This window comes from Periophthalmus magnuspinnatus, chromosome 20 (genome assembly GCF_009829125.3).
Source record: "Periophthalmus magnuspinnatus isolate fPerMag1 chromosome 20, fPerMag1.2.pri, whole genome shotgun sequence".
Taxonomy (NCBI): domain Eukaryota; kingdom Metazoa; phylum Chordata; class Actinopteri; order Gobiiformes; family Gobiidae; genus Periophthalmus; species Periophthalmus magnuspinnatus.
The window spans coordinates 22,941,248-22,960,944 of record NC_047145.1 but is presented as its reverse complement, the minus strand read 5'-3'; the positions used below and the strand labels follow the sequence as shown (position 1 = coordinate 22,960,944).

General features: G+C 42.1%; 1 protein-coding gene across 1 annotated transcript in view; it reads right to left on the bottom strand.

Moving 5' to 3' along the window:
• LOC117388220 (matrix metalloproteinase-16-like) overlaps window positions 1-19,697 on the bottom strand; it is a 110,716-nt gene that overhangs the window by 47,102 nt on the left and 43,917 nt on the right. The window contains exon 4 of the mRNA XM_033985719.2: window positions 16,423-16,727. Coding sequence (XP_033841610.1) covers window positions 16,423-16,727 — 305 coding nt within the window. The remainder of the gene's footprint in view (window positions 1-16,422; window positions 16,728-19,697) is intronic.

The following is a 19,697-nucleotide window of genomic DNA, read 5'->3' as shown; positions in this document are numbered from 1 at the left end:
GAGGACTTCCATGGAAACATCGCTTCACAGTTCTGGAATTAAACGCATCCGTGTCCATGAAATATGTTCCAAAGTACGGTTTTAACTTTTTTATTTTTGTGTAATCACGCAGGTTTCTTTGCGCCTCCAGGAAGTCCCACACTACCGCTTTAAGTTTGCTCGCTGTCAATCAAACTCTCGCTTTTGTTCAGTGGAAATATTTTACGGACAAATTGTTTTAACCCCACGTTTCAGAACAGAAGCCGAACGCTGAATCAAACACAGAATAATTTAATCTGGCAGCGGTCAGGACTCACATCAGGACAGCTCTGGGGTCAGGGGTCAGGCTGGAAAAAGACACGATTAAACAGAAAAACGAAACAAAACGGCGCTGGAATCGTTCAAACGAGTTAATAGAGTTTCTGTATTTTGTCGGTAATTTTTAGAAACATATTACATCTGTCTGACACTGTTATAATGTCGTTTCCTCCTCAAAAACAGATCTGGAGTTGTGTTTTGTTTCAGTTATTTTTAGTCTATAACATCTACAAAGCTCAAAATGTGACGTTCCACCTTGTGATGTCATCAGGTGGGAGTTTTAAAGTGAACAGCTCCTTTTACCTTTAGTTCAGTCGAGATAAGAGACAACTCCAGGACTGAAATGACCCAAATGATTCTATAAATGAAGGTGTGTGGAGTTTAAAAACACAGTGGAGCACTTCCTGTATCACCACATGATGACATCACAAAGTGGAACAGAGTGTTTTTCTATTTGAAGGAAGAAATAAATATCAGAATGAGTCATAGACATTAATTGCTGAACTGCCTGCAGCGAAAATTGTGTCATAGTTCAGTAAAATAACAAAAAGCCCCACAGTAGAGCGTTTGTCCACTGTATCACCACATGATGACATCACAAAGTGGAACAGAGTGTTTTCCAGCCTAAATCTGCAGGTTTGTGTGTTAAACATGTGAGAATGAAACAATAAACACAACTCTAGGTCTGTGTGTGACGAGGAAACAGAGGTAATATGGGCTCTTTAAGTTATTTTCTGATTTATGACAAACTGAAAACACTCTGTTCCACCTTGTGATGTCATCATGTGATACAGGAAGTGCTCCACTGTGTTTTTAAACTCCACACACCTTCATTTCTAGAATCATCTGGATCATTTCAGTCCTGGAGTTGTCTCTTATCTCGACTGAACTAAAGGTAAAAGGAGGAGTTAACTCGAAAACTACCACTTGATGACATCACAAGGTGGAACGTCACATTTTGATCTTTGTAGATGTTACAGACTAATAATAAAGTGCGACTCAAACATGTGAATGAAACAAAACACAACTCCCGGTCTGTTTTTTGACGCGTTAAGAGCTTCATAAAACGACGTAAACCTCACACTCGTCACGTGTTTCGCTCCGTGACGTAACAGCGACTCGAGACACAAAACCCCCCGTTGTGTCGGACGTGCGGTGAAGTGAGCGGAATAATGAGAATATGTCCACGAGGCTCCGCTGCAGACAGTCGATGGACGGGTGCCTGGCTCAAGGGTCCCCGGGCAGCGCGGAGTTGGCCGTCACGCCGCGGCAGACAGACCGACCATTGTGACGGACGCGGCCGAAGCACAATGGCGGCTTTCTGCTCCGTTGGCGTTCACGCTCAGCCCGACGCGGCCTCACAGGAGTACGGGACCACTGTGGCATTCTGGGAACTTACTTATATCTAACGTCAGTATAATACGGTTGATTTAGTGAGTATGACTAATATTTGGGAAATACTCTTTGTTGAAGTAAATTTACTCAGAAAAAGTACAAAATATAAAATAAATAAACTAGCGTAGCATCAGTTTGGAACAACCTGACACTATGCTTGGTTATTTGATGATAAATTAAAAAGCTCCTACACAAAAAAAGAATAAAACGAAAAAGGAATGATTCATGTGAACTTTTTATTTATTTATTTTTTAATTTAAATATTGAGTCATTTGTTGTAGAACTGATGCTGCTTTTCTTGGAATTTTTGTGCGTTATTATTAAATAGAGTTAGACGTTATAAGTCATTTTTATTTCAGCCTAAACCCTTTCGGTCATGATAAATATATTATGTACAATCTTATACAAGTTGAATAATGTTTGATGTTGAATGTAATGACTGAATAAAATACAAAAAAAATTTAAAATAAATACTATATTGATTTTTTTTCCAGTCAATGTCAGTGTCTGATATTTAACCGATAAACAATTTGGTCCACACATTTGTTTAATTTTTTTTTAATTCATACTTTTTCTCATATAATAGGTTTTGTACACAGTAGCACGCTAGCTAGCTCACAGCGTCTCAAAGCTAACAATCACTTTAATTAAAATGGGCAAATTTTAAATAAACAACCGATTAAAATCTGAATTAGTTAAAATAAAGACGACCCAGTTACTGTTTGTTTATATGTAGAACACTTCAGTTTGTGGTGTTGTTTTAATATTTGTTAAGCCTCGGAAAATTGGTATTAGCATCAGCATTGAGACACAAACTGTCTGACCCTAACCCCCTGACCTCTGACCTCTGACCTCTAAACCACAACTGCCTCATCTTTAAATATGTTTTCATTCTAGCGAAACTCGGTAAAAACCTCAGAGATAAAACTGGACAGGAAGTAGTGACGCTAACAGGAAGTAGTGACGCTAACAGGAAGTAGTGACGCTAACAGGAAGTAGCCACCTCTTTAGCTGCACTGGTTCATTGCTCTTTTCATTGCATCAAAAATAAAAATAAAAATCAGTAGTAGAAACATCAGCCTGTGTCAGATAAATGAAAACATAAACAAATTTGAACTGTCAGACTCGTCATTTTGGTCTTAAATGTTCCCACTAGCGTTAGCAACAGGTTTGATTGACAGCGTTGCTAAGCTCCCGCTCCCCGCTAAAACAGCAGTGTGGGCGGGAAGGGGCGTTATCTTCAACAGCCTCGCTCCAGATTGGCTCTTTGGTCGCTACGATACACACGCTCGAATTTCGCCGCTATAACTGCTAGCCTCCTTCTTCTTCTACTACTACTACTACTTCTTTATACACGGCACAAACGACTAAAACTGCTAATTTACCGCCACTGCCGCCACTAGGATACATAAATAACTGAGCGTGTCGATCCCAAACGGCCGGAGTCAAACCTGAGTATAAATATCACCGTTCTTTTTGTGCGAATTAACACAATACTCGACCTTTAGCCGCGCCGCTAGCACTTTTCCCCATTGTTCAGCGCCATTGTAAAACCAGAGCTGTGCGTTTTCTACAGAGCCCCATGTGTCGGCGCAGGAGGCAAACTCAGCACCTCTGGATCCATCCCGCCGTATTCCTCTTCCCTCGTCTCGTCGGAGCGCACAACCTCAGCTGATGGGAGCAACATATGTATACCCGCGTAATTATTTACAGAAACGGTCTGGGATTTTGCGCGTGGAAAGCCGCCAAGGATCCAAACGCTGACTTGTTCCTGTGGACTCGAGGTAAATAAGAAAACCAGGAGGGAGAGGAAAGAGGAGAGGAGCCAAGAAAAGGACTGTCTGTCTGTTTGGCGGCCATGTTTATCTCAGTGCAACACCTGCGGGGCAGACGGGAACCTATACACTTTCACTGTAATCATGAATCATTAATAATGCATTGACCGGGACGTGTGTGTGTGTGTGTGTGTGAGTGTGAGTGTTTGGACTGAGGACACGGCACGAAAAACTGGAGCAGAAGACAATGACGTTATTATGAAGCGAAAGGCAAAGACTGTATATATAAATGGAAATAGCTAACCTGCTAGCTGCTGCGTTTAAAGCAGGAGGTGATCATGGGCGCGGTGCGAGCGCCATCGACTCTGGGCCCTATTCAAATTCTATTTTCACTGTCAGACTCGTCATTTTGGTCTTAAATGTTCACATTAATCTGTTCTACATGATCCTGGGGTTCATTTTTTTGAGTTAGTTTGAGTTTATTTTTTAATTTTTTGTTTGTTTGTTTGTATTTTTAGTTATTTTGAGTTTTTTGTGTTTTTTTTTTTTTTTTTTTTTTGTTTTTTTTTTTTTTATTTTGAGTTTTTTTGTTTTGTTTATTTTCTTTATTTTTTGGTTATTTTGAGATTTTTTTTATTTGTTTTTGTTCGTTTGAGTTTTTTTGTTATTTTTATTATAGTTTTTTATTATTTGGATTTTTAAAAATTATTTTCTTTTTTTTAGTTTATTTTTATTTTTATTTTGAGTGTATTTTTTTAATTTTTTTTTTAAACTGTCCCCTCTCTGTGTCTCTGCTGCTTCAGACTCATTCTGGTCTTAAATGTTTGTATTAACCCTCTACATGATCCTGGGGTTTTTATTTCACTATTGTGTCTGTAAATCAAGATATGAACATTAATAACAGACAAATCAGGTCCTTCTTTCCCCGAGGTCGCTCCTGTTAGCGTTAGCAACAGGTTTGATTGACAGCGTTGCTAAGCGCCCGCTCCCTGATAAACCAGTGGTGTTACGACCCTGGACCTTAAGCTCTTTTCATTTGTTATTATTTGCCTGTTATGTTCCGTGTTCGTCCCTGAATCTGTCCTTTTCCTCCATGAAATCGTGCCTCACCTTTAGCCGCCTCCCTCCTGTTGGCCTTGGTGTGGCCCTTCTGTCATTTTTGTGTGTCTTTTTTGTCATGTCGATGGAAGTGACTCGTTTATTTGTCAAGATTTTTTTCTGTTATTGCAAAATCTGTGTCTTAATTAAACTTTACCTTTGTTACTCTTTTATTTTAAACCTTGCACTGTCTGTTTATGTAAAGGATCAAAAGTCACATTTTTCTATAGCACTTTTCCACCTTCAAGAGAGCGGGATTTGAACCGCCAACCTTCAGATCATTGGACAAACGCTCTACCAACTGAGCTACTGTCGCCTGTACGTATATTTCTTTTGTTTAGTTTACCTTCTGCAACCCTGTTCATTAAATTACTTCTTACTTTTACCATTTTTCCATCTTGTTTTTTATTTTATTTGTTACTTCCTTGACCTTAAACGAGCCGGATCCCAACAGCGGTGCGTGACGGGGCGTGACCTTCAACAACCTCGCTCCTGATTGGCTGTTCGGTTGCTATAATACTCGCAATCGGGATTCCAAAAACGAAGCTCCAGATTAGCCGCTATACCTGCTAGCGTCGACGAGCTTCATTTTGGCGCTAAACTGGACAAATAAAAGTTGTGAAGTTGCAGTTTGTATTTTAAGAATTTACACAACTCTGGTCTCAACTTTAAGCAAAATATTCTGCAGAAAAGTGACTCAAATCGGGCAGAACAGGTCAAAAGTTCCGCCGACCTTCTCCCAAAACTCTAATCGAGCTGTAGTTAGCGGCGCCCACATCCCAGGAGGCACTGTTTACTGTCTTATTCTGCAAAGGATTATGGGTACAGGGTAATGAGAGCATCTGAGCGGTCCGCGGGGGGTGTGGTTGAGAGCGCGTGGGTGGAAGCTAGCAGTGCCGCCCGCGCAGAGCTAGATGCTACGCTGCCAGTGGGCGGCGGTCTATTTGGAGTGGGAGCCTGGTGGGCAGAGCGCGCTGTGAAGCTCTGCCTAATTTCAGTCTTTGTGATTTAATATCGTTCACACTTTCACAAACGCCACACCGCCAAAAACCACCAGAATTATAATCCCGTTATGTAACTGCCGGAGCTATTTACCAACACAACAAACGGAGCACTCTGAAAACTGCCTTCTGAGGATTATGGGTAATGTTGAGAGCTCAGAGCATAAACAGGTTTACATTGTATACACTGTGGCTCAGTTGGTAGAGCGTTTGCCCAATGATCTGAAGGTTTGTGGTTTGAATCCTGCTCTCGATGTAAAAAAACAGCATTGATTGAGCCGTCACATCCGCTGACCTGCAGGCTGGGGACTCCAGCTCCACAGATGAATGCTGACGTTGTGTCCTTGAGCAAGACACTTAACGCCCTCACCGCAGTCTGTGTGAATGTGTGTGTGGGTCCTTGATGTTAAGTGCTGTTTAAAAACGTTTACCTGGAATAATCCCAGTCTCTGTGTTGAGTCTGTGTTAAGTTTCTGTGTTACGTGTGTGTTAAGTGTGTGAGTATTAAGTGTCTGTGTGTGTTAAGTCTCTGTGTTAAGACTGTGTATTTAATGTGTATGTTAAGCATGTGTGTTAAGTTTCTGTGTTGTGTGTAAAGTGTGTGTGTTAAGTGTGTTAAGTCTATGTGTTATGTCTATGTGTTAAGTGTGCGTGTTAAGTGTGTGTGTTAAGTGTGTGCATTTAATGTGTGTATTAAGTGTGTGTGTTAAGTATGTGTGTTAAGTCTGTTTTAAATGTTGTTAAGTCTGTGTGTTAAGTCTATGTGTTAAGTGTGCGTGTTAAGTGTGTGCATTTAATGTGTGTGTTAAGTGTGTTAAGTCTATGTGTTAAGTGTGTGTGTTAAGTGTGTGCATTTAATGTGTTAAGTATGTGTGTTAAGTGTATGTGTTAAGTGTGTTAAATCTGTGTGTTAAGTGTGTGCATTTAATGTGTGTATTAAGCGTGTGTGTTAAATATGTGTGTTAAGTCTGTTTTAAATGTTGTTAAGTCTGTGTGTGTGTTAAGTCTATGTGTTAAGTCTGTGTGTTAAGTCTGTGTGTTAAGTCTGTGTGTTAAGTCTGTGTGTTAAGTCTATGTGTTAAGTCTGTGTGTTAATTGTGTTAAGTGTGTGTGTTAAGTGTGTGTGAAGTGTGTTAAGATCCTAAACAGGGTCACGCCTGAAGTCGCAGAGAAGCTGATCCAAACTCTCCTGTATCGTGGCGGCGGCGGCGGCGGGTTTACGTGAACTGTTTACGTGAAATCCGTGGCGTTTAAGCTAACTTCCTCAAATGCGACGCCCAAAATACTCAAACTTTTTCTTTCTCGGGGACACGGCAAAGCAAAAAAGACAGAAATAAACTTTTTAAAAAATCTTTTCTTTTGACGGGGAGATGGAGAGACAAGGGAGCGGCGTCGGGGAGGAGATAGCGCCGACAATTTAAACCCACGAGGAAGTTTCGACGGCGCGAATGTTCAGAGCGGCTCAAATTATGCAGGAACTTTTACACAAAACCATTGTTTGACTGTGGAAATTAAACATGGATATTATCGTTCGCCTTTTACCGTTTTAATCCCATTTTATTCTGTAAAACCCACTGTTCTGTGCAAAGTTATTCTTCAGATTAACACGTTTTTCCACTGAAGAGAATTCATTTTCAGGAGCGATTGTTGAGCGAAAGAGAAAATCAGGATGTTTAACGTGAGAAACCCGGACCCGCGATCAAACAAACACAACTGAGGATATATATTGTGTCTAAACGGCAGGATAAGAACTGATTATGAGTCTAGACGGTGAACTTTGACCTTAACCCAAAACGAACTCAACTCCCACATTTTGGTCAAATAAAACTCAACTCGCACAAAAACATTCTTCTTTTTTTTTTTTTTTTGTGTTTCTGTCTGGAGCGAAGGCGAGGTCGCTCCAGGGATGGGCTCTTAAAGTTTATAATTTATGAACAGAAAAGAAGAAACTGGATCAACCAAACGAGCGGCGATTATTTCCGTCTGTTGTCCGAGTCGTTATTTTAAGGTTGTACATCTGGGCGAGTGTTTTAAAAGGTCAATTATGCCACTTTTATTTACTCGACGGCGAGAGTTAAACGCAAATGAAACGAGAACGAGACGACGGACGTCTGAGGAAATAACTTTATACAAATGAAACTGTACGAGCCAGGACTAAACCAGGACTAAACCAGGACTAAACCAGGACTAAACCAGGTCTAAACCAGGTCTAAACCAGGACTAAACCAGGACTAAAACAGGACTAAACCAGGACTAAACCAGGACTAAACCAGGACTAAACCAGGACTAAAACAGGACTAAACCAGGACTAAACCAGGACTAAACCAGGACTAAACCAGGACTAAAACAGGACTAAACCAGGACTAAAACAGGACTAAACCAGGACTAAAACAGGACTAAAACAGGACTAAAACAGGACTAAACCAGGACTAAACCAGGACTAAACCAGGACTAAACCAGGACTAAAACAGGACTAAACCAGGACTAAAACAGGACTAAACCAGAACTAAACCAGGACTAAACCAGGTCTAAACCAGGACTAAAACAGGACTAAACCAGGACTGAACCAGGACTGAACCAGGACTGAACCAGGACTGAACCAGGACTAAAACAGGACTAAAACAGGACTAAACCAGGACTAAACCAGGACTAAAACAGGACTAAACCAGAACTAAACCAGGACTAAACCAGGACTAAAACAGGACTAAACCAGGACTGAACCAGGACTGAACCAGGACTGAACCAGGACTAAACCAGGACTAAACCAGGACTGAACCAGGACTAAACCAGGACTGAACCAGTGGCGCCACAGCTACACGCCTCTTTATTGTGACGACGTTTACGGCGACGCCCGCTCTGATTGGACACCACATATTTTCAAACTTCTTTTATGAAGTGGTTTTAGTTGAATATTGTGATTTAAAAAGTGTAAATTATAACAAAATGATCCACAGAGATGAGAACCATAGAGACACAAGCACAATAGAGCTGGTTTACATTTTATGCTAATGCTAATGCTAATGCTATGCTAATACCCAAAGACAGACCATTAACGAAACACGAAAAAAGGGAAAAAAGCTATTTACATATTTTAAGATTAATATTTAAACTGGATCCAATGAGTCACATGTAAAACAGAGAGTGACAAAACCCTGAGAGTGAGAGTCCGGCTCCGCTCACTCCTCATCTCCGCTCACTCCTCATCTCCGCTCACTCCTCATCTCCGCTCACTCCTCATCTCCGCTCACTCCTCATCGCTCAGTCGGAGCCGCAGCCTAAAAATAAGTCTGCACCATATGTCCCTCCTCTCTCCCTGTAGCTGCGTCGTTTTCTATCGGCCCAGGTCCGTTTCACTGAATCAAGACGTCACCTGCAGAACAAGAGACACAGCGTCGAAACTGGACTGAACCGTTTGGGTTTTAAATGGACCAAATTACACTCTGTTCCACCTTGTGATGTCATCACGTAGGAAGTGCTCCACTGTGTTTTTAAACTTCATACAACTCTAGTGAATCATCAGGGCTAAACCAGGACTAAACCAGGACCAAACCAGGACTAAACCAGGACTAAACCAGGACTAGACCAGGACTAGACCAGGACTAAACCAGGACTAAACCAGGACTAAACCAGGACTGAATCAGGACTAGACCAGGACTAAACCAGGACTAAACCAGGTCTAAACCAGGTCTAAACCAGGACTAAACCAGGTCTAAACCAGGTCTAAACCAGGTCTAAACCAGGACTAAACCAGGACTAAACCAGGACTAAACCAGGACTAAACCAGGTCTAAACCAGGTCTAAACCAGGTCTAAACCAGGACTAAACCAGGACTAAACCAGGACTAAACCAGGACTAAACCAGGTCTAAACCAGGTCTAAACCAGGTCTAAACCAGGACTAAACCAGGTCTAAACCAGGTCTAAACCAGGTCTAAACCAGGTCTAAACCAGGACTAAACCAGGACTAAACCAGGACTAAACCAGGACTAAACCACACCCTCACACTCACACGGTGACACCTTCTCCTGGTTCTTCTTCTGTTCCACATAAATCCAATCAAACCTCCACAGAGTATCTCATGTTCCCAGCATGCACTGCTCTCATCGCTCACCCCACAAACCCCACAGAGATGACCTTGTGATAAAGCCACAGTCTGCTCCTTTTCTCTTCACCGCTAGTGTCTTTTTTTACTCAAATGAAAACCTGACAAAACGGAGAGAATGTTTTTGTAAATCTGTGTCTTAGTGAGTCTGAGGCGTGTGGAGCCGTGAGGAAACACACGCTTCTCTCTGTGGATCCATTTGTTCTGTTACCGCGAGCCCCAGATCTGTGCACCGTCCCCCGACCGCACTGTACCGCACCGCCGCCTCCTCCGACCGCACTGTACCGCACCCCCCGCCTCTTTATACTATAAGATATTTAATACAGTACTTTATAAATTAGAGCGAGTTAATACGAACATTTAAGACCAAAACCTTTGTCGGTGCAGAACGTTTCATCGACATTGTGGGTTTTGTCGGGGAGAAAACTAATCGCAAACGTACAGCACTTCAGAGTCACACTGAGATCCAACGTTTATGTAAATTTGTCTGAACACATTCTGTACTGGACAGGAGACACGGCACGGAGGAGACTGATGGACAATGGTCTACAGTCCAACAGCCAATCAGGACGCACGACACAATGGTCTACAGTCCAACAGCCAATCAGGACGCACGACACAATGGTCTACAGTCCAACAGCCAATCAGGACGCACGACACAATGGTCTACAGTCCAACAGCCAATCAGGACGCACGACACAATGGTCTACAGTCCAACAGCCAATCAGGACGAAACAGCGAGACCACAATATAGCCACGGGACAACTGTGACTACAAAATGTTGGCTGTGAAATTAATTAAATTCGAAATCAGTTCAAGATTTTGGCAATTTACGAATAACAAGGTCCACAGCCAAAACTCTGGACAGAAGGACGGAACGTAAAAATTAGTTTGAAAGACATATTAATTTTTGTTTTTAAATGACAGAAATAAAAAAGCTAAATTGTTATCATGAATGAAACAACACAAAAAAAAAACAACAACGATCGATTCAGTTGTTTCTGTTGAATAAAACCATCAGATCTTTATGAAAATCACCACATTTGAAGCTTTAATGACTCAAAATCTGCGTGAAATACTTTTACTTTAGTTCCCCATTAGCTAATCCCTGTCTGCGGCGAATGCTACAAACACTGCTAGCGTTAATTTCTAAAATAATCCGTTGTCCTTGTGTGACAGTAGCGCGGTGGGCGGCGGCGTTAAAGCCTTTACAGACGTCTATATGGTTCCGTTACTCGTGTTTTATCTCTGCGCCGCGCGGGGATTAATGCTGTAAGGGAGCCCACGTGGTCCAAAACAACAACAATCACAACGTCACCGCGGAGATGCTAGCACTGGCCAACGTGACGGGGCTATCCTGCACGGCAACAGCGGATTAGGCCCAGGACGGAGCGGGATTCACCCGTGAGCTCGAGATGGAGGGAGCGAGGACGACAAAAGAAGAGATGGACAGAGAGAAAGAGAGAAAAAAAACATTGTGTACTGTTGAATTACATCATAACAGACGGCATCAAAGGGGATTACGAAACACGGAGGAGAGGTGGATTAGCAAACGTCTAAACAGATGTGAATGTCAGGTTTGGAGACTCGAACGCCGCAGATTTATCAAAGCTTTTTAACAGCCCAGTTCTTGTAAAAAAAAAAAAAAAAAAAAAGAAAAAAAAGAAAAGAAAAAGATTTTATATATTTGTCAATCAACAGGCTCTGTGTACAGTAGCACGCTAGCTAGCTCACTGTGTTGCAAAACTAACAGCCGCTTTTATTAAAATCGGAGAACATAAAATAAACAAGCTATAAAAATATACATGAACTAAAATAAAGATGACACGGTTATTTTTAAATGTAGAATACTTCAGTTTATGTTGTTTTAATATTTGTTATGCCTTAAAATTAGCATTAGCGTTAGCATTGAGTCGCAAACATCACAAATGTCTCTTTCCATATTATTTATCCATATATAAGTATTAATTTTATTTGTGTTGTGACATCCATCTGCAGCTCCCTGTCCACGGTCTGACCCTGACCCTCTGACCCCTGACACCTGACCTCTGACCCTTGACCCACCGGCAGCTCTCTGTCCACTGCCTCATCTTTAAATATTTATTCATTTTGTCATGACTCGGTAAAAACCTCAAAGAGATAACACTGGACAGGAAGTAGTGACGTTAACAGGAAGTTGTGACGTTAACAGGAAGTTGTGACGTTAACAGGAAGTTGTGACGTTAACAGGAAGTTGTGACGCTAACAGTGAAGTAGAGGGTTGTGCAGAGTCTATTTTCCCTTATAATGCAAAAAAAAAAAAAAGGAGTTAGAAAACCAAACGTTGACAGTTTGCAGTCTCACGTCAAAATAAAACACATTTCAGAATAAATTAAATTTCCTTTGCTCGGAATGCTCCACAGTATGGCTTTAAACATGTGTATTTCAATGGAGACAAGGCTGTGGCACCAACAGGTCGAGTTACAGGAGAAAAAATATGAAAGAAAAAAATACGCTAAATACGACTCGGTTTGAAAATGTTTTATGGGCCTATTTTTTCAAATTCCAACCACGAGGATCATAGCAACCAAAGAGCCAATCAGGAGGGAGGAAGCGGGCACTTAGCAACACTGTCAATCAAACCTGTTGCTAACGCTAACGGGAGTGACCACTAGGAAAGACGTCGCCTGATTTGTCTGTTATTAATGTTCATATCTTGATTTACAGACACAAAAGTGAAATAAAAAACCCCAGGATCCAATGACGAGTCTGACAGCAGCACTTCCTGTTTGGAGCGTGGCGGCGAGCGGGTTAGCCATGTCCGTTTATATAAACAGTCTAAGCGGCCTAAAAAAAGCATCTGGGCCTCGTGATGATAAAACACCTACAGCTATAAATGGTCATCTCGCTGGTGTAGTATCAGTGGTACTGGTTGTATCAATATTGTGTTTTACTGTAGTCGCGGCCGGAGCCAAAGTCAGCACGCCGCCTCCAGCACGCCGCCTCCAGCTCCGAGCCCCGTGCCAACACGACGCATCTGGCTCCCATACAGAGCGCTTTAGATTAGCGTGTTAGCATTTTCTGGCTTAAACCTGGAAATAAAAAAAAACAAAACGTAAAGGCGTCTCTGCTCGCCGTCTGCGCTCTGAGCGGTCGGGACGGGGCACTTCATGATTCACGTTTGGCAGGTAAAGCCTAGCGTAGCGTAGCGTAGCAGTAGAAGAAGAAGAAAAAGTGAATGGATTATTCTGGGATGCATTCACAGACGTTCAGAGTTTGTGTAAATATTGTTTTGGAGGATGAGGAGGAGAAGAAAGCGACAGGAAGTGACAGGTGAGCGTGGGCTGTTCGTACGTTTAATGCTACACTGTGGAACTTTCCCTGTTCTTCAGTGTTTCCCGAGGTCTCAGACTCTGCAGAAATTCAATCTTCATCACTTCTGTTTAACTGCTCCCTCTCTTCTACTCACTCTCTCCATCTCCTTTTCTCGGTCTCTCTCTGTCTCTCCCTCTGTACTTTTCCATTTTCTTTCTATCACTTATTCCCTCTCCCTTCGTTTCTGTCTCTCCTTCTCCCGTTCTCTCATTTACTCTCCCTCACTCTCCCTCCCCATCTCTCTCTCTCCTTCTCCCCTCTTTCTCTCACTTACTCTTTCTCCTTTCCCATCTCTCTCTTTCCTTCCCTGTGTTTCTCCCTCTCTCCCTCCCCATCTCTCTCTCTCTCTTTCTCTCGATTGCTCTCTCTCCCTCCTTCTCCATCTCTCTCCTTCCCCCTCTCTCTCCACATTCTCTCTATCTCTCCCCTCTCTTTCCTTCTCCATGTCCTTTTCTCCCTTCTTTGACTTCAAAGAACTCCTCTTTCTCCTCTCTTTCTCTCTCTTACTCTAACTCCCCTCTCTCTCTCCCCCTCCTTTTTTTCCTTTTGAAAGGTTACCTTTGCTTCCTCCTTTCTCTTTTTCTTTTACTCTAACCCCCCGTTTCTCTTCAAACGTTGCCTTGCCCTCCCCTCTCTCTCTGTCTCCCTTTCCTTCCATCCCTCCCTCCTTCTCTACCCTTCACTCCTTCCTTTCACTCTCCCCTCCCTCTTTTCTCTTCATATCTTGCTTCTGCTTCCCTCTCTCTCGCTCTCTCTTTTACTCTAACTCTTCCCTCTCTCATCTCCCTGTTTCTTCCCCCTCCCTCCCTCTTTTCTTCTCAAATCCTCCCTTCCCTCTCTCCTCTCTTTCATCTCCCTCTGTCTCTTTCCCCTTCCCTCTTTTCTCTTCAAATCTTGTCTTTGCTTCCCTCTCTATCTCCTTCTCTCTCTTTTCTCCTCAAATCCTCCCTCCCCTCTCTCTCTCTGTCTCCCCCCTCCGTCTCTCCCTCCCTCCTTTCTTTCTCTCTCCCTCCCTCCTCCTCACATCCTCCCTCCTCTCTCTCTCTCTCTCTCTGTCTCCCCCCTCGTTCTGTCCCTCCCTCTTTCTCTACCCCTCCCTCCTTTCTTTCTCTCCTCCTCACATCCTCCCTTCTCTCTCTCTCTCTCTTGAACTTCCAGTCTGACTTTTTCAGATACTCTGTCATTCTCTTTTATCCTTTCACTGTTTTCACCAAAGGCTTTTTTCTTTTCCAAACCCATCCCTCGCTCCTGCTCTCTCCACTCTTTCATTTCTCAGCCCATCCCTCTCTCGGGTCGTTGTTTTGACTCATGTCTCTCTGAGCGTCGTGACTCTTGACGTCGTCCTGAGGCAGAGCAGCAGCAGCAGCTCCAAATATTATATAAAAATAATGAGCAAAAAAAACTTTAAATAGAAAAATGAATGAATTTGTAGAGGAGTTGAAATGACTTGAATTCAGAATATTCATTTAAAGTTTTCTCTAAAAGTTATATTGATATTATTACAAAAATATTTAAGTTTTATTGCCAAATTTGAAAAGAAAAAATTGACTCCATCCAAAGAATTTTCTTTCTAAAGCAAAAAATGATCTTGTTTAAGGCGACACTAGATCTTTAAGGCGACGCTAGATCTTTAAGGCGACGCTAGATCTTTAAGGCGACGCTAGATCTTTAAGGCGACGCTAGATCTCTAAAACGACGCTAGATCTTTAAGGCGATATTAGTTGTTTCAGGTGATGCTAGATCTTTGAGGCGATGCTAGTTGTTTCAGGTGATGATAGATGTTTAAAGTGAAGCCAGATGTTTCAGGTGAGGCTAGATTTTAGCTTTTTTTTTTAAATTAAAAAGTGAGAAAAAACAGATAAATACAGACATAAGTTGTACAGACACATGTGAACATCGATACCAAAACCAGGATCAAAAACGGACGCCCATCCCAACAGGAACCGACGCTGAAGGAGGTCACTCCCACTAGTGTTAGCAACCGGTTTGATTGATAGCGTTGCTAAGTTTCTGCTCCCTGCTAAACCAGCGGCGTGGGCGGGAAAAGACGTTACCTTCAACAGCCTCGCTCATGATTGGCTCTTTGGTTGCTATGATACTCTCCGGCCTCGATGAGCTTCATTTGGAGCTGAAGCTGTGGGTGACGTCACACTCACTTAGTCCACTTCTTGACATCGTCTGTGGGTCTTTATCCTTGGATGTTTCGCTGCAGACAGAGCGAGGGAGGCTTCTGGGAGCTTAGTTCTCTCAGTGACAGTTTAACAACAGACTTATTTCAGATCGACTCAGAGCAATAGAGCCTCAAAGCAGAGCACGGAATATCTGCTTAAGATGAAGAGGTTAAACCCGAGTGATTGAGCCTCATAATACTGTGAGCGGAGACTAGATGAAGCGCCGGGAATAAAGACGTGGAAATGTGGCTTAAAGATATAACTCACTGCTTCAGAGAGTAAACCGATATGACAACATCAAAACCACAGGCTGTAAAGAGATGTGGACTAAGTGAGTCTGACGTCAGCCACAGCGTTCAGCTCCAGGCCTGAACACGACTGAACAGAGCAGCTCCGTAAATATGGAACCTGTTCAAAATGATAATAATTCATATCCATCACATTTTTAAACTGTCAGCGACTTTAATCATTATCGTGATATAATCGTTAATCGCAGTTATTTTGGCCATGAGAATTTTGACACAATTTCTGTATAGTCCCATCACAACATCATCAAGACCCCATCACAACCACATCCTAGCTCCATCCCAGCTCCACCAAGACCCCATCACAGCTTCATCAAGACCATCACAGCTCCATCGAGACCCCATCACAGCTCCATCGAGACCCAATCACAGCTCCATCGAGACCCCATCAAGACCTCATTACAGCTCCATCAAGACCCCATCCTAGCTCCATCAAGACCTCATTACAGCTCCATCAAGACCTCATCACAGCTCCATCGAGACCCCATCACAGCTTCATCAAGACTTCATCATAGCTTCATCAATACCCCATCACAGCTCCATCAAAACCCCATCCTAGCTTCATCAAGACCCCATCACAGCTCCATCACAGCTCCATCGAGACCCCATCATAGCTTCATCAATACCCCATCTCAGCTTCATCAAGACCCCATCATAGCTCCATCACGACCCCATAACAGCTCCATCAAGACCCCATCACAGCTCCATCGAGACCCCATCACAGCTCCATCCAAACCCCATCACAGCTCCATCCAAACCCCATCACAGCTCCATCCAAACCCCATCACAGCTCCATCCAAACCCCATCACAGCTCCATCGAGACCATCACAGCTCCACCAAGAGTTCCCCACAACAGCGACATCCCAACATCATCACAGCTTCATCACGACCCCGTTTACCAAAAACATCACAACAACATCCTTACCGTCATGATTGGGGTTTCCCAGGGTCCATGGCTCGTCCGAATCAAAGTGGGTGTCGCCTCCGATTCCTGGCCCGGGGAAATAGGCGTGCGCCAGGAAGCCGCCCTCGCCGTCGAAAGGCGAACTGTCACCGTGGAAACCTGAGGCGAAGATGATGGTGATGTCCACGTCCTTCTTGCTGCGCTCCAGTTCGCTGTAGGGCACGGCCTCGAAGCGAAGCGGCGTCACGTTCTGCCACACGTCAAACGCTCGTCGGATAGCGTCGTGCGTCTCCTCCGAGCCCACTTTGGGAGTCACGTTCTTTATGCTGCAAGAACACGGGAAGAAAACAATCTGTGTTACGACGTCAGGCTACAGTTTGATTTTGGCTGTTTTTGTTTTGTTTTTTATATTTGCAATTTGATCTTTTCTTTAGTAATGATTTTATTTACACAATTTACACTGTGTTTTTTTTATAAATAATGATGTATTCTATGATGAATTTAGCCCAAATTGAAAAAAATCATAGTCAAAGTCTTAAACTGGTTCCCAAACATCAGCTTCAGACACAAACACAGAGACTTTAGCTCATGTTTAATGTCACTGTTTCCATTATATTTACATTTGAGGCCTGTAAAACGACAGAAACAGATACTATCTCTGTCATTAATCATGTTTTTAGCGGCTTTAGATCCTCCTCAGTCTGTGTTTAAGCCGCTCTGGGCGTTAGCTGCACCGTTAGCAGCGTTAGCAGCATTAGCAGCGTGCGAAGGACCAGTCTATGGACCAATATCGGATCAGGACGTCACAAATGATGAACTGACAATATATTTAAGAACAAAAGATCACAGGATTAGACAAACGTGAACCAACTGAAATATAACTGCTAACTGTAAGCTAACGATGAGTCAGCATCTTTTTAACAGTTTTAATCTCATCAACGACTATTTTACGTAAAACAGTACGTCCTCTTTAGCTGTTTAAATGAATTTCACCGATAGGACGAGACAAGTGAAGAACGAGGCGAGAACGAGAGAGTTTATTTATTAATTTATTTCGCAATCCAGTAAATGGCTCCATCGACTCTGGCTCCAATTCACTTTCTATTGAAAAACTGTGTCCTCTCTCTGTCTCTGCTGCTTCAGACTCATTTTGGTCTTAAATGTTCGTATTAACCCTCTACATGATCCTGGGTTCATTTTTATTATTATTATTTTAAGTTAATTATTTATTTTTATTTATTTATTTTTTGTATTTTTTTCATGTATGTTATTATTATTATTTTTGTGTTTTTTTTATTATTTCTATTATTTATTTATTTTTTGTAGTTATTTTGAGTTTATTTATTTTAGTTTATTTTCTTTCTTTTTTTAGTTATTTTGCGTTTTTTTATATTTTGACAGATTTTTTTTGTTATTTTTATTTATTTATTTATTTTTATTATTATTTTATTTTATTTTTTGTTAAACTGTCCTCTCTCTGTCTCTGCTGCTTCAGACTCATTCTGGTCTTAAATGTTCGTATTAACCCTCTACATGATCCTGGGGTTTTTATTTCACTATTGTGTCTGTAAATCAAGATATGAACATTAATAACAGACAAATCTTTCCCAGCTCCTGTTAGCGTTAGCAACAGTTTTGATTGACAGCGTTGCTAAGCGCCTGCTCCCTGCAAAACCAGCGGTGCGAGCGGGAAGAGGCGTTACCTTCAACAGCCTCACTCCTGATTGGCTCTTTGGTTGCTATGATACTCGAGGTCGGAATTAAAATGTGGAACTCAGCTCTGAATTCGCCGCTATAACCGCTCTGGCCTCGATGAGCTTCACTGGAGCAAACGCTGTCGTGACGTCACACTCACTTATTCCACTTCTTTACACAGTTTATGGGTAAAATCAACATTCAAAGCTGTTTCTCTGGTGCAGTGAAATACTTTTATTAGCTCGATGTTACTTCATAAACTAAACTCCGTCTCCGTCTCTTTGTTTTCACCTCCAGCCGGGAGCTAAACGGAGCGCTCGAGTCTGAGAACAGCTGGCTCCCCCGGTGGACTGGAGCTGAGGCAGGTGTGCGCAAGATGAGACCACTTCCTGCCTCTGGATTTGATTTTCTAATTAAGGATTATCAACAGCCCGCTGCATGCTGGGAGCTCCGGAGCCACCGGCCAAAAACAGAGAAGAGAACCGACGCTGCTCCAGGACTAAATATTTCAGCTCTATTAAGGTTTTACTGCTGAGAGGTGAAGCACAGCTAAACGGTTAGCACGTAGCTAAACGGTTAGCACGTAGCATCCAAACAGAAGAAGTAGTTCTAATACGTAATACAAGTTTAAGTAAGGTTAATAGTGACAGTAGTAGTAGTAGTAGTAGTAGTGGTAGTAGTGGTAGTAGTAGTAGTAGTAGTAGTTGTAGTAGTAAGTTTTTTAAATGATGGGATAGAAAACTGTACATCTTCTGCTGCTGATCCATGAAAAATGAGACCGTTGCCGTAGTGATTAAGTATTTAAACCTAAATTCATTTCTGTGAACTGAACTTTTATTTTACCATTTAAAAATAAATATTTTATTGTTTGAATAGAAAAAATGTTGCGTATGACAAGAAGCTAAAACAATGAATACTACTACTATTACTGCTACTACTATTACTACAGTCATAACTGCGAGTAGTAAACGCAGGTTTATTCATACAAATGTAATTCAAAGATTTACAGAATAAGAAGAGCATTAAAATCACAATACAACAAATCAAAACTGCTACGACTACAACAACTACTACAATACATAATACTACTACTACCACCATCACCATTACCACTACTACTACTGCACCACTAGAAATACATACACAAACTACTACTACTAAAACTACTACTACTCCCACTCCTATCACTGTAAATGTGTTTGTTCACATTCACTGTTTATGTTGTATTAAGTTCTGTCTCCTCCTCCTCGTCTTCTTCCTCCTCCTGCTCCTCCTCCTCCTCCTCCTCCTCCCTCTTCCTCCTCCTCCCTCCCCCCCTATTCCTCTTCCTCCCTCTCCTCCTCCTCCTCCTCGTGTTTTCTAAATCTGCCATGGGGAAAATTACACAGTGATTTTTTTTTTTATTACTGCGACTTTTAATTATAAAATCTGTGTGAAAATGTTTTTTTTTTCTCCGGGTCCAGATGTTTGTGGATCGACTGAAGGACGACGACTCAGACTCTGGAGGAATTTATTTTTTGTGATTATTTTTGTGACAAATGAACGTTTCATTTCCATAATCTCAAAAAGAAAAACAGAACCAGGTTTGATCAGACGAGAAC